The 13,036-nt window shown below is 39.6% G+C and overlaps 1 protein-coding gene across 2 annotated transcripts in view; it reads right to left on the bottom strand.

Moving 5' to 3' along the window:
- LOC306773437 (ELKS/Rab6-interacting/CAST family member 1-like) overlaps positions 1-13,036 on the bottom strand; it is a 164,278-nt gene that overhangs the window by 73,869 nt on the left and 77,373 nt on the right. For both annotated transcript variants that reach the window (XM_079263249.1, XM_079263250.1), the window contains 2 exons: positions 5,836-5,971; positions 3,068-3,199 (listed from right to left, as the gene is read on the bottom strand). In XM_079263249.1, the coding sequence (XP_079119375.1) occupies positions 3,068-3,199; positions 5,836-5,971 (268 nt within the window). The remainder of the gene's footprint in view (positions 1-3,067; positions 3,200-5,835; positions 5,972-13,036) is intronic.

Here is a 13,036-nt window from a genome sequence, read left to right as displayed (position 1 = left end):
ACGTCTAGCAGAAAAAGTTTCGTTTATTTTCATGTGGTTCTGGTCAAATGCCTTTGACCGACAAACCCGTTCATGGGACAGTCCAAACACATGTACACAGCTACACACACACGTGCTGCCAATATATAGTTGAACATAAAAGCTGTAGTGTGTACCAACATGAAGTCAGGGTGCGTGTAGAAGTCTGCAGAGTTTTGGCCACATTTGCATGTCTCTCTTTGAATAGGTCGGCCTCATTAAGGGAGGCAGTTCTCTCCCTCTGTCATCGTTTTCTAAATCATTATGTGAGAGGTAAATTGCAGTGACGTGATTGTTAAAAGAAGGAACGCGAAATTATTTATTTACAATTTACTGCTGGACACAGAGATGTCGTTCCAGGTTGAAAACCAAAGCCGGGTTCACCTGGCTCCCGCTCGCTGTGCAGCACCGGCACACAATTTATACAGCAGTTAGCGCTCCTGTCTGCAAGCGGCACATACACACATATATGCATGTGCCTGCACTGAAAGGTTGAGTAAATGTTGTTGATGTTGGGAGAGCAGTGCACTCAAGAGTTTGGCTGCCTCCGCCTTCCGTGCACCACACACTGACATTTCTGCTCCTTCACTGGAAGCTCTTTGAGATGGGGATACTCTCCAGGACCCTGCCCTGGCCTAAATGGCCTCTGCTCTGTCTAATTAAAGCTGTCACTTATAGCATTTTGTGTTTCAATATTTCCATGTTGGATTCAACTTGACAGTGCGGCACAAATGCTGTAAACCAGGGGTGCCCAGGTCTGGTCCTGGAGGTCTACCATCCTGCAACTTTTACATGCAACCCTTCTCCAACACACCTGAATCAAATAGCTTAATTCCCTCCTCTGCATGTCTTCAAGCTCTGCAGAGACCTGGTAACTAGACATGTGTTTGATTTAGGTGTGTTGGACAAGGGTTGCATCTAAAAGTTGCAGGATTGTAGATCTCGAAAACCAAACTTGGGCCACCCTGCTGTAAACAAATCAACCACACTAAAGACATGAAGGGAGGGAATATCATGAACCTCACTTTCCATTTCCTGTACTTGTTCCTATCTGCAGTCCTTTTGCTCTGACAAAGAGTGCAAAATTTTCATAAATAGAGTCTAATATTTAGAGTGTGAAATGTGTGTGAAACTGTGAAATGAAATGATAGGTTACAATCATGCAAGGAAAGTGAAATTACATCACTGTCCTTTGGAGCTAAATTCGGCTAAAAGTTTCCTTTAACATCCCCGATGCATCTGAAGAACAACAATGGACTGACTAATAAACAGCAAGGTAAATGTTCCTGCTTTGTTCTCTCCACAGCTGCTTTATTAATCTTGTGCCCCATGGCTAAAGGACACAGCCATCAATTAAAAAGAGAACACCTGTTTGATCGACACCTCGTGCAATTCATTAGCAGCATCAGGTTTAATCAGTTTTTGCAACAGATGCTCTGAAAACCACGACAGTACAGACTTTCCTAAACCTGCAACTTTGAGCTAGGAAGCTAAACCAAGAGCAGTGCACATGACACAAAAGCCTTTAACTTAAGTAGGAGTTATAAAGAGGACTATTTTCATTTAAGGCAAAATCTGAAATAATCATTACATTTATGTTCTACAAGAACGTCCCACTGATATTAAAAGCAGGCAAACTCTAAACAACATGAACCATGTTACTATTAACATGATTCAAGAGGACACAGATGATGAAACAGCGGATATCTCTGGCTTACGCAATCAGGAAAGCAATCATATTGAGAGAGATCTATATTGTTAAATAATACAGTGTTTTTCCATCATATTCTGTACCTGTTTTTCAAAACTAGTCACTAAAAAGCAAAAAAAAAAGGCGCAAAAAGAAATCTCAGGAAATCAAATATGCACATGAAAATATGTTATTTCTATAAGGTTACATCATTACATCAAAAAGGCGATCCAGCCTGTCATGTGCATCATGTTTTCTTGTTTGACTTGACGTCTTCAAAACCTTGTGATTGTGGTTATACTTAAAATAAAAAAAATTTAAAAAAAAGAGGCAGAGGAAACTGAGCAATTTATGTCTGCAAACGGGATTAAAGAAGCAACATCATTCGGTACGATTTCAGCTGATGACCTATCAACCACGTGACTGTCAGGTCTTTAATCTTTCTTCTGTTGCATCTGTCTGCGCCGCTCATTAACATTTCCCAGGAAGGAAATGTGTCTGCAAAATACCTAAAAAGTAAAACATCTGCTGGCACCGCCTGGCCTCACGTGTCCGTGCAGAAACAGGTCAGAACGTACAGCCAACATTTAGAGGCAGGAATAACAATGGAGTCCACCCGTTTTGCCAACAGCTACAGCAGACAGTGTTTTCTCAGCGCAGTTTTCGTCCGTAGCCAGTGCTGTCCCCCCCCCCACTTGTCAAAACTCATCCAAGCTCTGAGGAACATTTCCCATCTCTATGGCCTCGTTAAGTCACTGGCACTCAGGGGAGCTACACACACAAACACACTGCCAGTGGTCTGAGGTTTAATCCACCAAAACCCTTCCCTTCTGAGCCTCCCTGAACACCGCTATGAGCTCTCCTACTGTCTTGATATAGATGAAACACATTATGGAGTTGGAGAGGCTGGCACTCGCTCCGTTTTTTTTTTTCTTTCTAAATGCTGTTTGTATGTTGCCAGCCGAGACGGACAAAATGTAAGCTGTTCTTTAAATAGGTACCTATTTACCTCCCCGCTAAATGAAGAGTGACTGGGCAAACACACGCATACACTCATAGCCACACCTGAATGAGCCCAGTTGGCAGCCGGTTTGTATGTTGCTACTGCCATTAGCTGCTTCCTGGCACGGGGATGTTTTGCTGTGTAACAAAGACTTTTTGTTGCCCTGAAGATGCTCGTCTAAATCTGCTCTCTTTATGTCCAACACGGACAGCAAAGTGAGGAAAAGGGATGGAGTCTGAGGAAAACTTTGGGAGAGATTTTGGGTCAGACATTTACCAGTTAGGGGGAGAGGAGTCTCCTTGCACATGCAGTGAGACAACAGAGCCAACTGTATTTGTGCCATTCGTAGAGATTACCTGCTTCTCGGCTTGTGTGCGTGCCTGCTCTTCCTGGGCCAGCACCACCTCCCTTTCTGCTGTGATCTGAACGCTTTCCCTCAGCGCTTCCTCCAGCTCCTCAATGCGCTCCTCTTTCTGACGCAGGCAGTCCTACAAATACATGATTGATACACATACTTAAAGTTAATAAACACTAGTTTAGCATGTAAGTATCAGTTTACATTTGCACATGCATTTCAAGTCTTTTTCTCATTTTGTATCCATGTAGACAACGTACTTCATGGGTAAATAAAATCATGCAAAAGTCTGCAATGGTAGAACCTTTGCACTCAGAGCTGAAATGGACCTTTTACCCACAATTAGCATCTGAAACTGCCACGATAAACAAGTAGCTTGTCGGCTTAAAAAGATCTTGATGTTTACCTGCACCTCTGGGAAACAGTTTTATGCAACCATTCATGAATCACCACTGGCCACCAAAGTTACCACACCCTGATGCAGGACTCTTTCAAATGAGTTCCTTTCTTGTCCCCACAACCCTTCCACCCACACACACATTTTTTTTTTAAACCAGTTGGAGACAAGTAAGTTAAGTTGGTGGTCTTTTAAAGAATTTAAGGACACATTCGCATTCACACTGCTAAAATACAGTCATCATATGCTGCCCAGACCACCTCTGAAAATGACAGGATCTTAAAATATCTTAAATGTGTCCTGGGTGCATTCATATTTATAATTAAAGCTTTGATCTGGAGGTCCAACACGCATGTTAAAGCCAGGAGTGAGCAGGGCCAGAGTGTATCTTGGACAAATGGGAATTAGTTGTAAAAAGGATGTATTATGGTTTTTTAGGGGTTTTTCCCTCTGCTTCCATGTTTTATGTCGCTTTATGCGAATGGGAAAGGTCGGCCAAGTTGAAGAACCCAAAGCCCACAATGACAGGAGGTATTCTTCCTGTCTGAATCACCTCATCTGCAGGCTTCTCTCCTCTTTACTTAGCATCATGATATCCAGACTGGCCTGATGTCTGACCAGCTGACCAATCACAGAAGAGCACCGTAAAGTAAATTATTAGACAAATGGATCAGATTGTGATGCTATATTGTGACGCAAGGGGATTTTAAAATATGATTACAATCGAGAGAGAAATAAAAATGTGCAAATGTTGAACTGCTCTGCCGGACATCCATCTGTAAAGTTAACTTTTTCCTTACTGGTTTTCTGGCTGCTTCCATAAACCTGGCATGTAAATCTTTGCAGGAGCTTAGAAATTCTTTTAATCAAAAAATTTTCATGCGCGAGCCAAAAAAAAAAAAAAATAAATAAATAAATAAAAAAATAAATCAGTCCGCTTAATCAAAAGCAGCACGAGATCTTTCCTGGTCTGGCATCCAGCAGATCTGGCAGAGCATTTTCTAAGTTTAAAAGCAGCTTTGACTCTCACATTCAGCTTAGCACGTCCCCTGACTGAAAACCTTGGAAGCTCCTCATCCGCCCGTTTCTGCTCCCAACAACCAGAATAAAAAGCTAAAAGGCTTACAAACTACACATCTCTATCTGCCTCAGAGGATTCCCATCACTCAATGAAGCTCAGGAAAAAAACTACTACATGAGCTTCCCATCAATTCCCCATCAAAAAAGGAGCCATTTCTCCTCTTGCCAGGCAGCTGACTGCTGGTTAAATCAGAGGTGAATGAATAACTGATGGAGACAGGGTGGGAGAGGGAGGATGAGGCATTATGGTGGCCATGAATAAACCTCAAGAACATCTCAAACACATGTGCAGAGAATCCGAGTCCTCAACGAGCCAACATTACTTGGTGTCTAACTATGCAGACTGAGAAAGAATTTAATTGGATTAAAGCCTCTTACGGCACTGAAATAAATTTACGGTTTGAATTATTCTCATATTCCATTTACAGCCTGCAGAGATGTTTAGGCTACACATAATTGCTAAGAATTGACACAAACACTAGTTATGGTTGTAACCGCTGCGGTCTCATATGTCTGAGTGACTCACATCAGCTCATCCTTTAACCGCACACATATGCATAAATGACAGCTTCTTAACTACTTCACCCGAAGATCAATCATAGCTAAAGGGTGCAAGGGCTTATTCGCGCAAGCACATACCAACTGTTTTCATTTGCCTATAATCAGAGAAGTCACTGAGGTTAACGATTACTGGAAGAGGAGAAAGAGGAAAAGGGAAAAAAAGACATAAGAGGAAGTCAGGAAAAGTTGGAAAAAAAAGTTTGGGTGAAAGGGTGAAATTATTTTTAAAAAAAAGAAGAAAAAAAAAAAAAAGGAGGGAATATAATAGAAATATGAAGTAGGCCCCGCTCACAAGCATCACACCACATGACTCTTCATCTGGTGGTCACTTGACACACCCAGCTGACAATTAGGAAACACTCTTAGACCACAGGAAGCATCTTGAAACCAACAGCATTCATTTCATAGTTTTGTTTGTGGGTCTCTTCCTCCTCCTGTAATCACCTCTCTCTGTTTTCTCCCCGTCTCTTCTCTCCCTTCCACTTCACATCTGCTCTCCCTGCCAATTATCCACCTCGACAAACCCTTCTCACACACTCCCATTTGAGAGCCGCAGTGTGAGAAGTGAGTGTGTTTGACATTGCCTCGGGCTGTTCTGTTTCACGTTATGACAATACGGTGTTGTTATGGCAGACGTTATTCAAAGGACACCGAGAAGGAGAGAAACTTTTCTCATTTCACTCCTCCAACTTCCTTAAGCTTCCTCCTCCACGGGCCCCCATCCCTGGTACCTTAATCTGCTGGGAGCTTTCATTTAGATTGTCCTCTCTCTTCTTGGCCTCCTCCATCAGCTGAGCGTTCCTGCTTTTTTCCAGCTGCTCCTTGTGCTTCAGGTTGGCCACCTTCTTTGACTGGTCCTTCATCTGTCTGCATGAGCACACAAGAAATATAAAACAAGTCAGGCATCCTCCATGTTGCAGAGGTGTGTCAGTCTTTCTGGGAAACTTGTATCCATATCCATAAGCTTAGAAACGATCTGTTACTTATCCAACCAGATAAAACTGCCCCAACAAAAGAAGAAAAGTGATTTATAAGCAAACAGTAAACACAGGTATTACAGCTTAATGGGTTAAAACAGTGAATGGAAGAGAAAAGATGAAAATCTGCGCCTCAAGAAGTTGTGAAGAAAGGTTCATCTGTGATGTACTCGTGTGGCTCCACAGAGCCTTAAAACCCAACCAAAAGCCAATCAATTCGTAGGTTTGGACCAACTCTGAACTTGTAAAAAATGTATATTCTCTATTGACCAAAGTCAGTTGCTATTTTTTTTATAACCTTTATAAATGTTTGAATAGTTTTCACACTCTTATTTGTTTGTCTTTTCAGTCATCTGCAGCAGGTTTTTTATTATGTGTTAATCAATTACACTATTCTGCTTAGTGTTCAAACTTCTGTGTTTCATTGCTTTACATGGAAACCTGTCTTTAATTGTGACTGCCAGACAAAAAGAGAGACAGACAGAGAAGACAGATGGATAGATTCCAAATAAAAACAAACAAAAAACAAATTAAAAACACTAAAACAGAAAAAACAAGCTAAAATACACACCTAATCCATCTTAAAAGAGGAAGTTTGCTGCATTTCTACGAACACAATCATGATTATGCTCCACTCATGAAACATGCTCATTTTCCTGATTTGACATTACAGAAACAAATGTGAGAAGAGTGATAATCTTTTTTTCTTATATATGAAAAGATAAAAACAAAAAACTCTTGGGATAAATAAATCAAATGAATGCTGGTATTCCCACATAAAGCAGGATAAACCGACTGCACACTCGAACACTAATTAAATGCCATCTTCGACACAAGACATCAACAACCTTGTGTACACACTGAATATGCTAGCTGCCATTTAAAGTAAAGAGGTAAACCACTGTGATTCTGTGCAATCCAGCACCTCGCTGAACTTCCTTTGGCCCGATATAATGTCAAGATCGTTGTAGGAATTCACTGAAAAGCCATGAATCAATGCCGAGATGACATTTCTGATTTCTGCACAGTGGGAAGCATTGGGGTCTTTTCACAGAGGGATTACTGGGGGTCGGGAAGCAGAGTTTAAACCATCATCGGGGGAGTGAAGAAGTTGTAGAGCAGGAAGACAGAGAAAGAAGGAGCGAGTCATTCCTCATGGGAGAAGAAGGCTTGGCGCGATGGAGAAAGAGTTTAATCCCTGTTTAAGCCTTGTGGAAGGCATTGTGGTTCTGTCACAAAGCTATCGGCTATCACAGCAGCTTGAATTGATCAGGATCTTTCATACTGTAGATGTGTACACACACACAGATGTGGGATAACCCAGAGTAATGCCAGTAAGGCTTAACAATGTCTGCTGAATCATGACACAGATGAAAGATAAGTCAACACACATGTTTGAATATATGCACAATGACATGACGACCAACTGGTGCTTATCGAGTAAACTCCAGAGGAAGACTAAACTGCTGACTAACTTAGTTAAAGTAGCTTTTTTTCCTTTTATTGTCTTTGGGGGTCCTTGATTACTATCAGTCTGGAAACGCTCTTCAAATGTTTATTGATGTGTTATAACTTTGTAGATAAGTCCTTTTTCCTTAGGCTCACTGGAGCTGCTGCCAGTAAGACAACTAATATCCAGTGATGGGAATCCACCGCAAACTCTGTAACACCAGCAGCAAAGGATGTGCACACCTGGAAAGTCATTTTACAATATATTACTAGTTCCAGTTGTTACATGCCATTTTTGCACCATAAGTTCTTGGTTATTCTCAGAACGTGCAAAGCTAACACCAGATTGTACAACTGGATTGTTACAACCCTTCTCTTTTACCATTCAAGCTTCCCTAAGCTGGAAAAATACCTTCTAAAACTTGATCAAAAATAGCAGGAGTGAGCCATCAAGATTCCTGCCAGAAAAGTTGAGAAACGATATTGGCAGAAGATGGTAACATAAAAAGTGTTTGCTAAAAAGGTCCAAGGGGCCCAATTCCAAACTGTCCAGTGATATTTGGGAGGAGAAATTGAAATGCAACGATGCGGCCAGCACTCCTCTGCAGCACCTGGATATTCAACGCTTGGAATAATCACCATTGTGTCAAGCTGTGTGTAGGTTTGGGTGTGCTTTTGAAAAGCAGACATTTGTGCCTATTGTGCTCTTTGTATCCAAATTGGGTTCAAAAGTTAAACGAAAAGGCAGATGAACTAAGTGTACAGTCACATGACCCCCCCCCCCCCCCCCCTTTTTTTTTTTTTTTTTGCCATGATTTAAGTTTGGGCCGTGAATGTGGAATACAGTTATTTGAATATTTGGACGCCCTGTGTGTGTGTGTGTGTGTGTGTGTGTGTGTGTGTGTGTGTGTGTGTGTGTGTGTGTGTGTGTGTGTGTGTGTGTGTGTGTAACAGGCCATAAACAGGCAGGAATGTTCCTATTGGAGGATTTCCAGGAAGCTCCAACCATCTGGTTAGATCTCTGAGGTTTCCTAACTTCATGCTACATTTGCTATATGTATGCGCGCGTACGTGTATGTGGAATATGATTTTAGTTTGCAATGTTGTCTTTAGCTTCAACACTTTTAAAAAAAAAAAAAAAACAACTCTTCCTGCTTCTACTAATTCTAAACATTTGGTTTGCTCACTTTTGCACAGGTAAGTGTGGCACATTTGCATCAGATCTCAGAAACTTCTCCAGTTTTTAGAGTTTTCTTGCTTCTCAAAGCTCATCTGGCTTTTCCACTTATCGTCTCATTTTTCTAGATGTTGCATCACAATGATTTGAATAAAAAATAATCAAGTAATGAGGAAATGTGATTAAAAAAATGCACAATTTGTTCTTCCTTTCAGACTATTCCTAATGTCCCAAATGTAAAAATTTCTCTTTCCTAAGATTTTTTTCTTTTCTCTAAAAATATCCAACATTAATTTTTGTCATTTTGGTTCACTTTAAGACTATATATTTAATTTATGATTTACAAGCATGACCCTGATCAAACCAATCATGTAACAAAAGATATAAGTTCAGAATTGGGACAAAAAGTTATTAATATTTATGCTAAATAATCTGTTTATGAATCATTAATACTGAACAAATTCTTTTATACAAAGCACAAAGTTCAAATGCTTTTCTTTGGCTATAGAGAACAACATCTGTACCAACCACTCAATCGCTGGTATTTTAATGGCATGAAACAATTAACACAAAAAAAAAAATTGTGTCAGCCAGTATTATAGAAAGTCATAACCAAACAAAAAGTTTTTTTATTTCCACTTTTTTAAAGCTGCATATTCAGTAGATTTTCTTCTTAAGTGAGTGTAAGCTGTCGTTCCAGTGGAAATGTTCACTAAGAATAAAGATCTGCAGTTTAAGGAGAAGGCTGTTACAGTCTATACAAATGTTGCTGTCCACTTTATATCACTTTTTAATCTCCCAGATTAAAAAACTAGGTTTGTACAATATTAGCAATCTTACCAATGATGGTCTGGCTGCTGTGCTATGCCAAGCAAAACTCACAAACCTCAGGGTGATGAGTTGTATTCCACTTCACCACTTGTGCTTGTGGGTTAGATGAAGAACATCTAACTTGACTTTGTCCTAGTTTAGGTTTAAATGTCCTCATTATATTCATAATGGCGTTCCGAAAATAATACATTTAGCTAATATCACTCAGTCCTTTGACAGAAGAGTCTTTTTTTTTATTCTTCAGTTAATTTGTATAGTGTTGTTTTGCAGCAACAACTCACCTCCTTATCAAATAAACCTCAGAAGAATTCATACTAATATCTGCATCAAGTTTCTGCATCATTCTATTCATGTTTGTTTATAAATTGTGATATTTTATGTGTCCAAGCATGCTGATACTGACTTTAACTTATCACCAGTGATTCTACAGTGATTTCAACTCAAAGCATCGTAGCACTAAAAGACAACGTCTGCTCTTGTGTGTATTTAATGCCATACCCATCAGATTAATATAATTTCTATAAATTGTACTTATAGTACAACATCTCAAACAAATATAAACGTAACTTTCAGCGGACCTGCTTCATTAAAAACCACAAGCTGCTGGTGAACTTGATGGCTCGGCTCAACCCAGGCTTGGCGCCACTTAAAGTTGTTTTAATATGTAAAATACTTCCTTCTCTTTTCCTGTGATCATTTCGAACGACTGCTGCAAACTGCTGGAGGAGCTGGACTCACATGAGGGCTTACTACCCATGCCGCTGTAAACATAGCATACAAATGTGCAGTGAAACCACGTCCACACACACAAACAGAGCACGCAGTGAAAACACTCCCCACCTCATCGTGCAAATGTGCTGGGAGTTTCTCGGGGTCGGACCACACACAAATACTCAAAGCACACATAACACAGCATAACATAATACCAACATCCATTTTCCAGCATTCACAAAAGGAGATACACACACTGTATGAACATGATGGCACGCAGTGTGAACATATACTTGTAAACAGTATTTTGAACTTTCTAAATGTTTAAAAACCAAAAATAATCTCATGTGCTGACCAGGAACACACTCACAGACTAATGTCAGAACAGAAACAAATATACTTAATTAATAATAAACACATATTTGCAACATAAAGCAAGCTTCGTTAAAACTATAAATTCTTATTTAAAAGAAAAAGACGAATCCTTTTCATTAGAATTAAAAACACATAACATAAAAAAAATCTACCACAGCAATTTCTGTGAACTCAAAACAAACAAAAACACCAACTTTTCAGCCTTTCTCATTTGCGTGCTGCTGATATTCAGGGACCCACATTAAGGTAAAATTAATATTACATTTGCAGTCCTGTATAAATATTTGATCAGAAATGCTCGCAGGCCCCATGTATGTTTACTGCTCATGGTTCGCCCAATCTTAACATCAAGGATTTCCTTTAAACCATGAGGAATTCAGATTTTCCTCAGAAAATACAGGAAATATTGGTTTTATTTGCTGAGCCCATAATAACTCAAAAACACAGAAAGGAAAAAAAAATGTGAAAACATAATAGATAGGCTTGGCTCACTGTCAGTGTGGAAGAAAAACTTACAGTGTGAGGACGATGTTTTTGAGGAATTGAAAAAGAAATGCTTATTTTAGCATTTAATGAATGACTGTAGAAAGTCCCTCAGGTGCAGGGTAAATAAATTAGTGAGTTAAATAAGGCATGTGTGCGTACCAACTTCCTCTGAGTCACTTACTGGAAACTAGCTACAAAAATACTCTGATATATATACTGCGCGAAATGCCTTTTCAGTTGCATTCATCTACATATGATAAAGCCTCACACTTTATTTATAATAAAAAACAGGAAAGCTTTTATAATAAATGCTGCTTTTTTCAAGATTCATAAGGATCAATTAATTAAATATCATTTACTTTAAACTTTGGGGATAACAGAAATATATGCATGGCGATATGGGCCGAACTGATATGATACACTACAATACCCTCCAATACCATCTGATACTATACATTATGATACGATACTGCATGATATGATACTTTGTAGGGCTCGGCGATATGACCAAACCCTCATATCCCGACATAGCTCATTTTATATCCCCATAAGGACATACATAACGACATAAAATTGTTTGTGTAATTTCGTGTCAGTCATCAGTTACTTGGCCGTATGACATTTCACGGGTAAATGTCTGCTGCAGTGTCTGAGTTTATTATGAGCGCTTTCACCATCACTGGATGCTGCTTTTGTGGCTTTTGCAGCTTTTGCTCGTTGACTCTATTCTTTATTCTTTGTCCTGATTCTTGCGCAGGTGATAAAATGAGTTAGTTGTGTCGGAGTCCGTTGTTGGGTGTCGTGGTTTTTCCCAGTAGTACTTCCAGGGCTGATTTGCTGATGCGTTCCAACTCTGCCTCTTTCTATTTACCTGTGCCTCTACTCTACTAACCCCCCTGTCATCTCCAGCTGCACCCAGTTTGGATAAAACAGGAAGGTTCTTGTTCTACTGGAATCGGCTTCCTACGTTCCAGACTCCAGCAATTGTCAATAAAATCTTGAACCAGATCCTGAGGTCTTCTGATTCTTTTGGGTCCTGTCTTCTGAGTCATCACAGTAGCGACTCGAGCTAGTCTGTTGTCGATTCCACGTGGGTCTTTTTATATCCAAACTGCATCCATATGACAGAAATTTCCCCTCTTTTAGGAACAAGCTCATCTGTTTGGATTGGCTGGTCATCTTTTAATGAATTATCCTGCTATGAAACATGTCTGCTACCGTCTTTCACCATGTTTATTTATGTATTACAGTGTGCATGTCGTAAAGCGCATCTTGACATAAAATACTCATGTAAAGCATCTTTTTGTGGTGTAAACAATAGAGCCTTATATGAAACGATAGACATATTCTATCGCCCAAAGGATGTATATCATCATATCGCCAAGCCCTAGTACTTTGATATGATACTGTATGGTACAATACGATACATCACAATGATACAATGCAGTAATGCATGATGCAACACTTTACCAAACCACATGATACATTACTTTATGGTACAAAACAATATATTTTGTCTCTATGCACAAATTAGTCTCGGACTTGATGTGCAGATTTATGTCTTCCCAGATACAGTATTAACACAGTTTAACTTTAACAGCAACACCAAATTAAGCACTTAAAAGAATGATTTGTTCGTATACAAACACAAATCAATCTTTTTAAATTCAATTGAGTTTCCAACGTCGATGACAGGGTTTAAATCGTATGTTTGATCACAAGGGGTGGGCGGATTCAGCATTTAAATAATTCATCGCAGTGCGCCGCACTGCTTTGGCACCTGATTGATTGTTCTGTAGGTTTATCAATGTTATTCTTAACATTTCAAACCTGACAAACGTTTTCCTTTTGTCTTCCCGACTGTGTTCATTAATAAGATAAATATCTGTCATGATCTGTTGGTTTTGGTTTGGGTTGTTGTTGGAT

This window comes from Telmatherina bonti (assembly GCF_933228915.1).
Source record: "Telmatherina bonti genome assembly, chromosome: 23".
Classification (NCBI taxonomy): Eukaryota; Metazoa; Chordata; class Actinopteri; order Atheriniformes; family Telmatherinidae; genus Telmatherina; species Telmatherina bonti.
The sequence above is the reverse complement of the archived record's forward strand: the minus strand, read 5'-3'. Positions and strand labels throughout refer to the sequence as shown.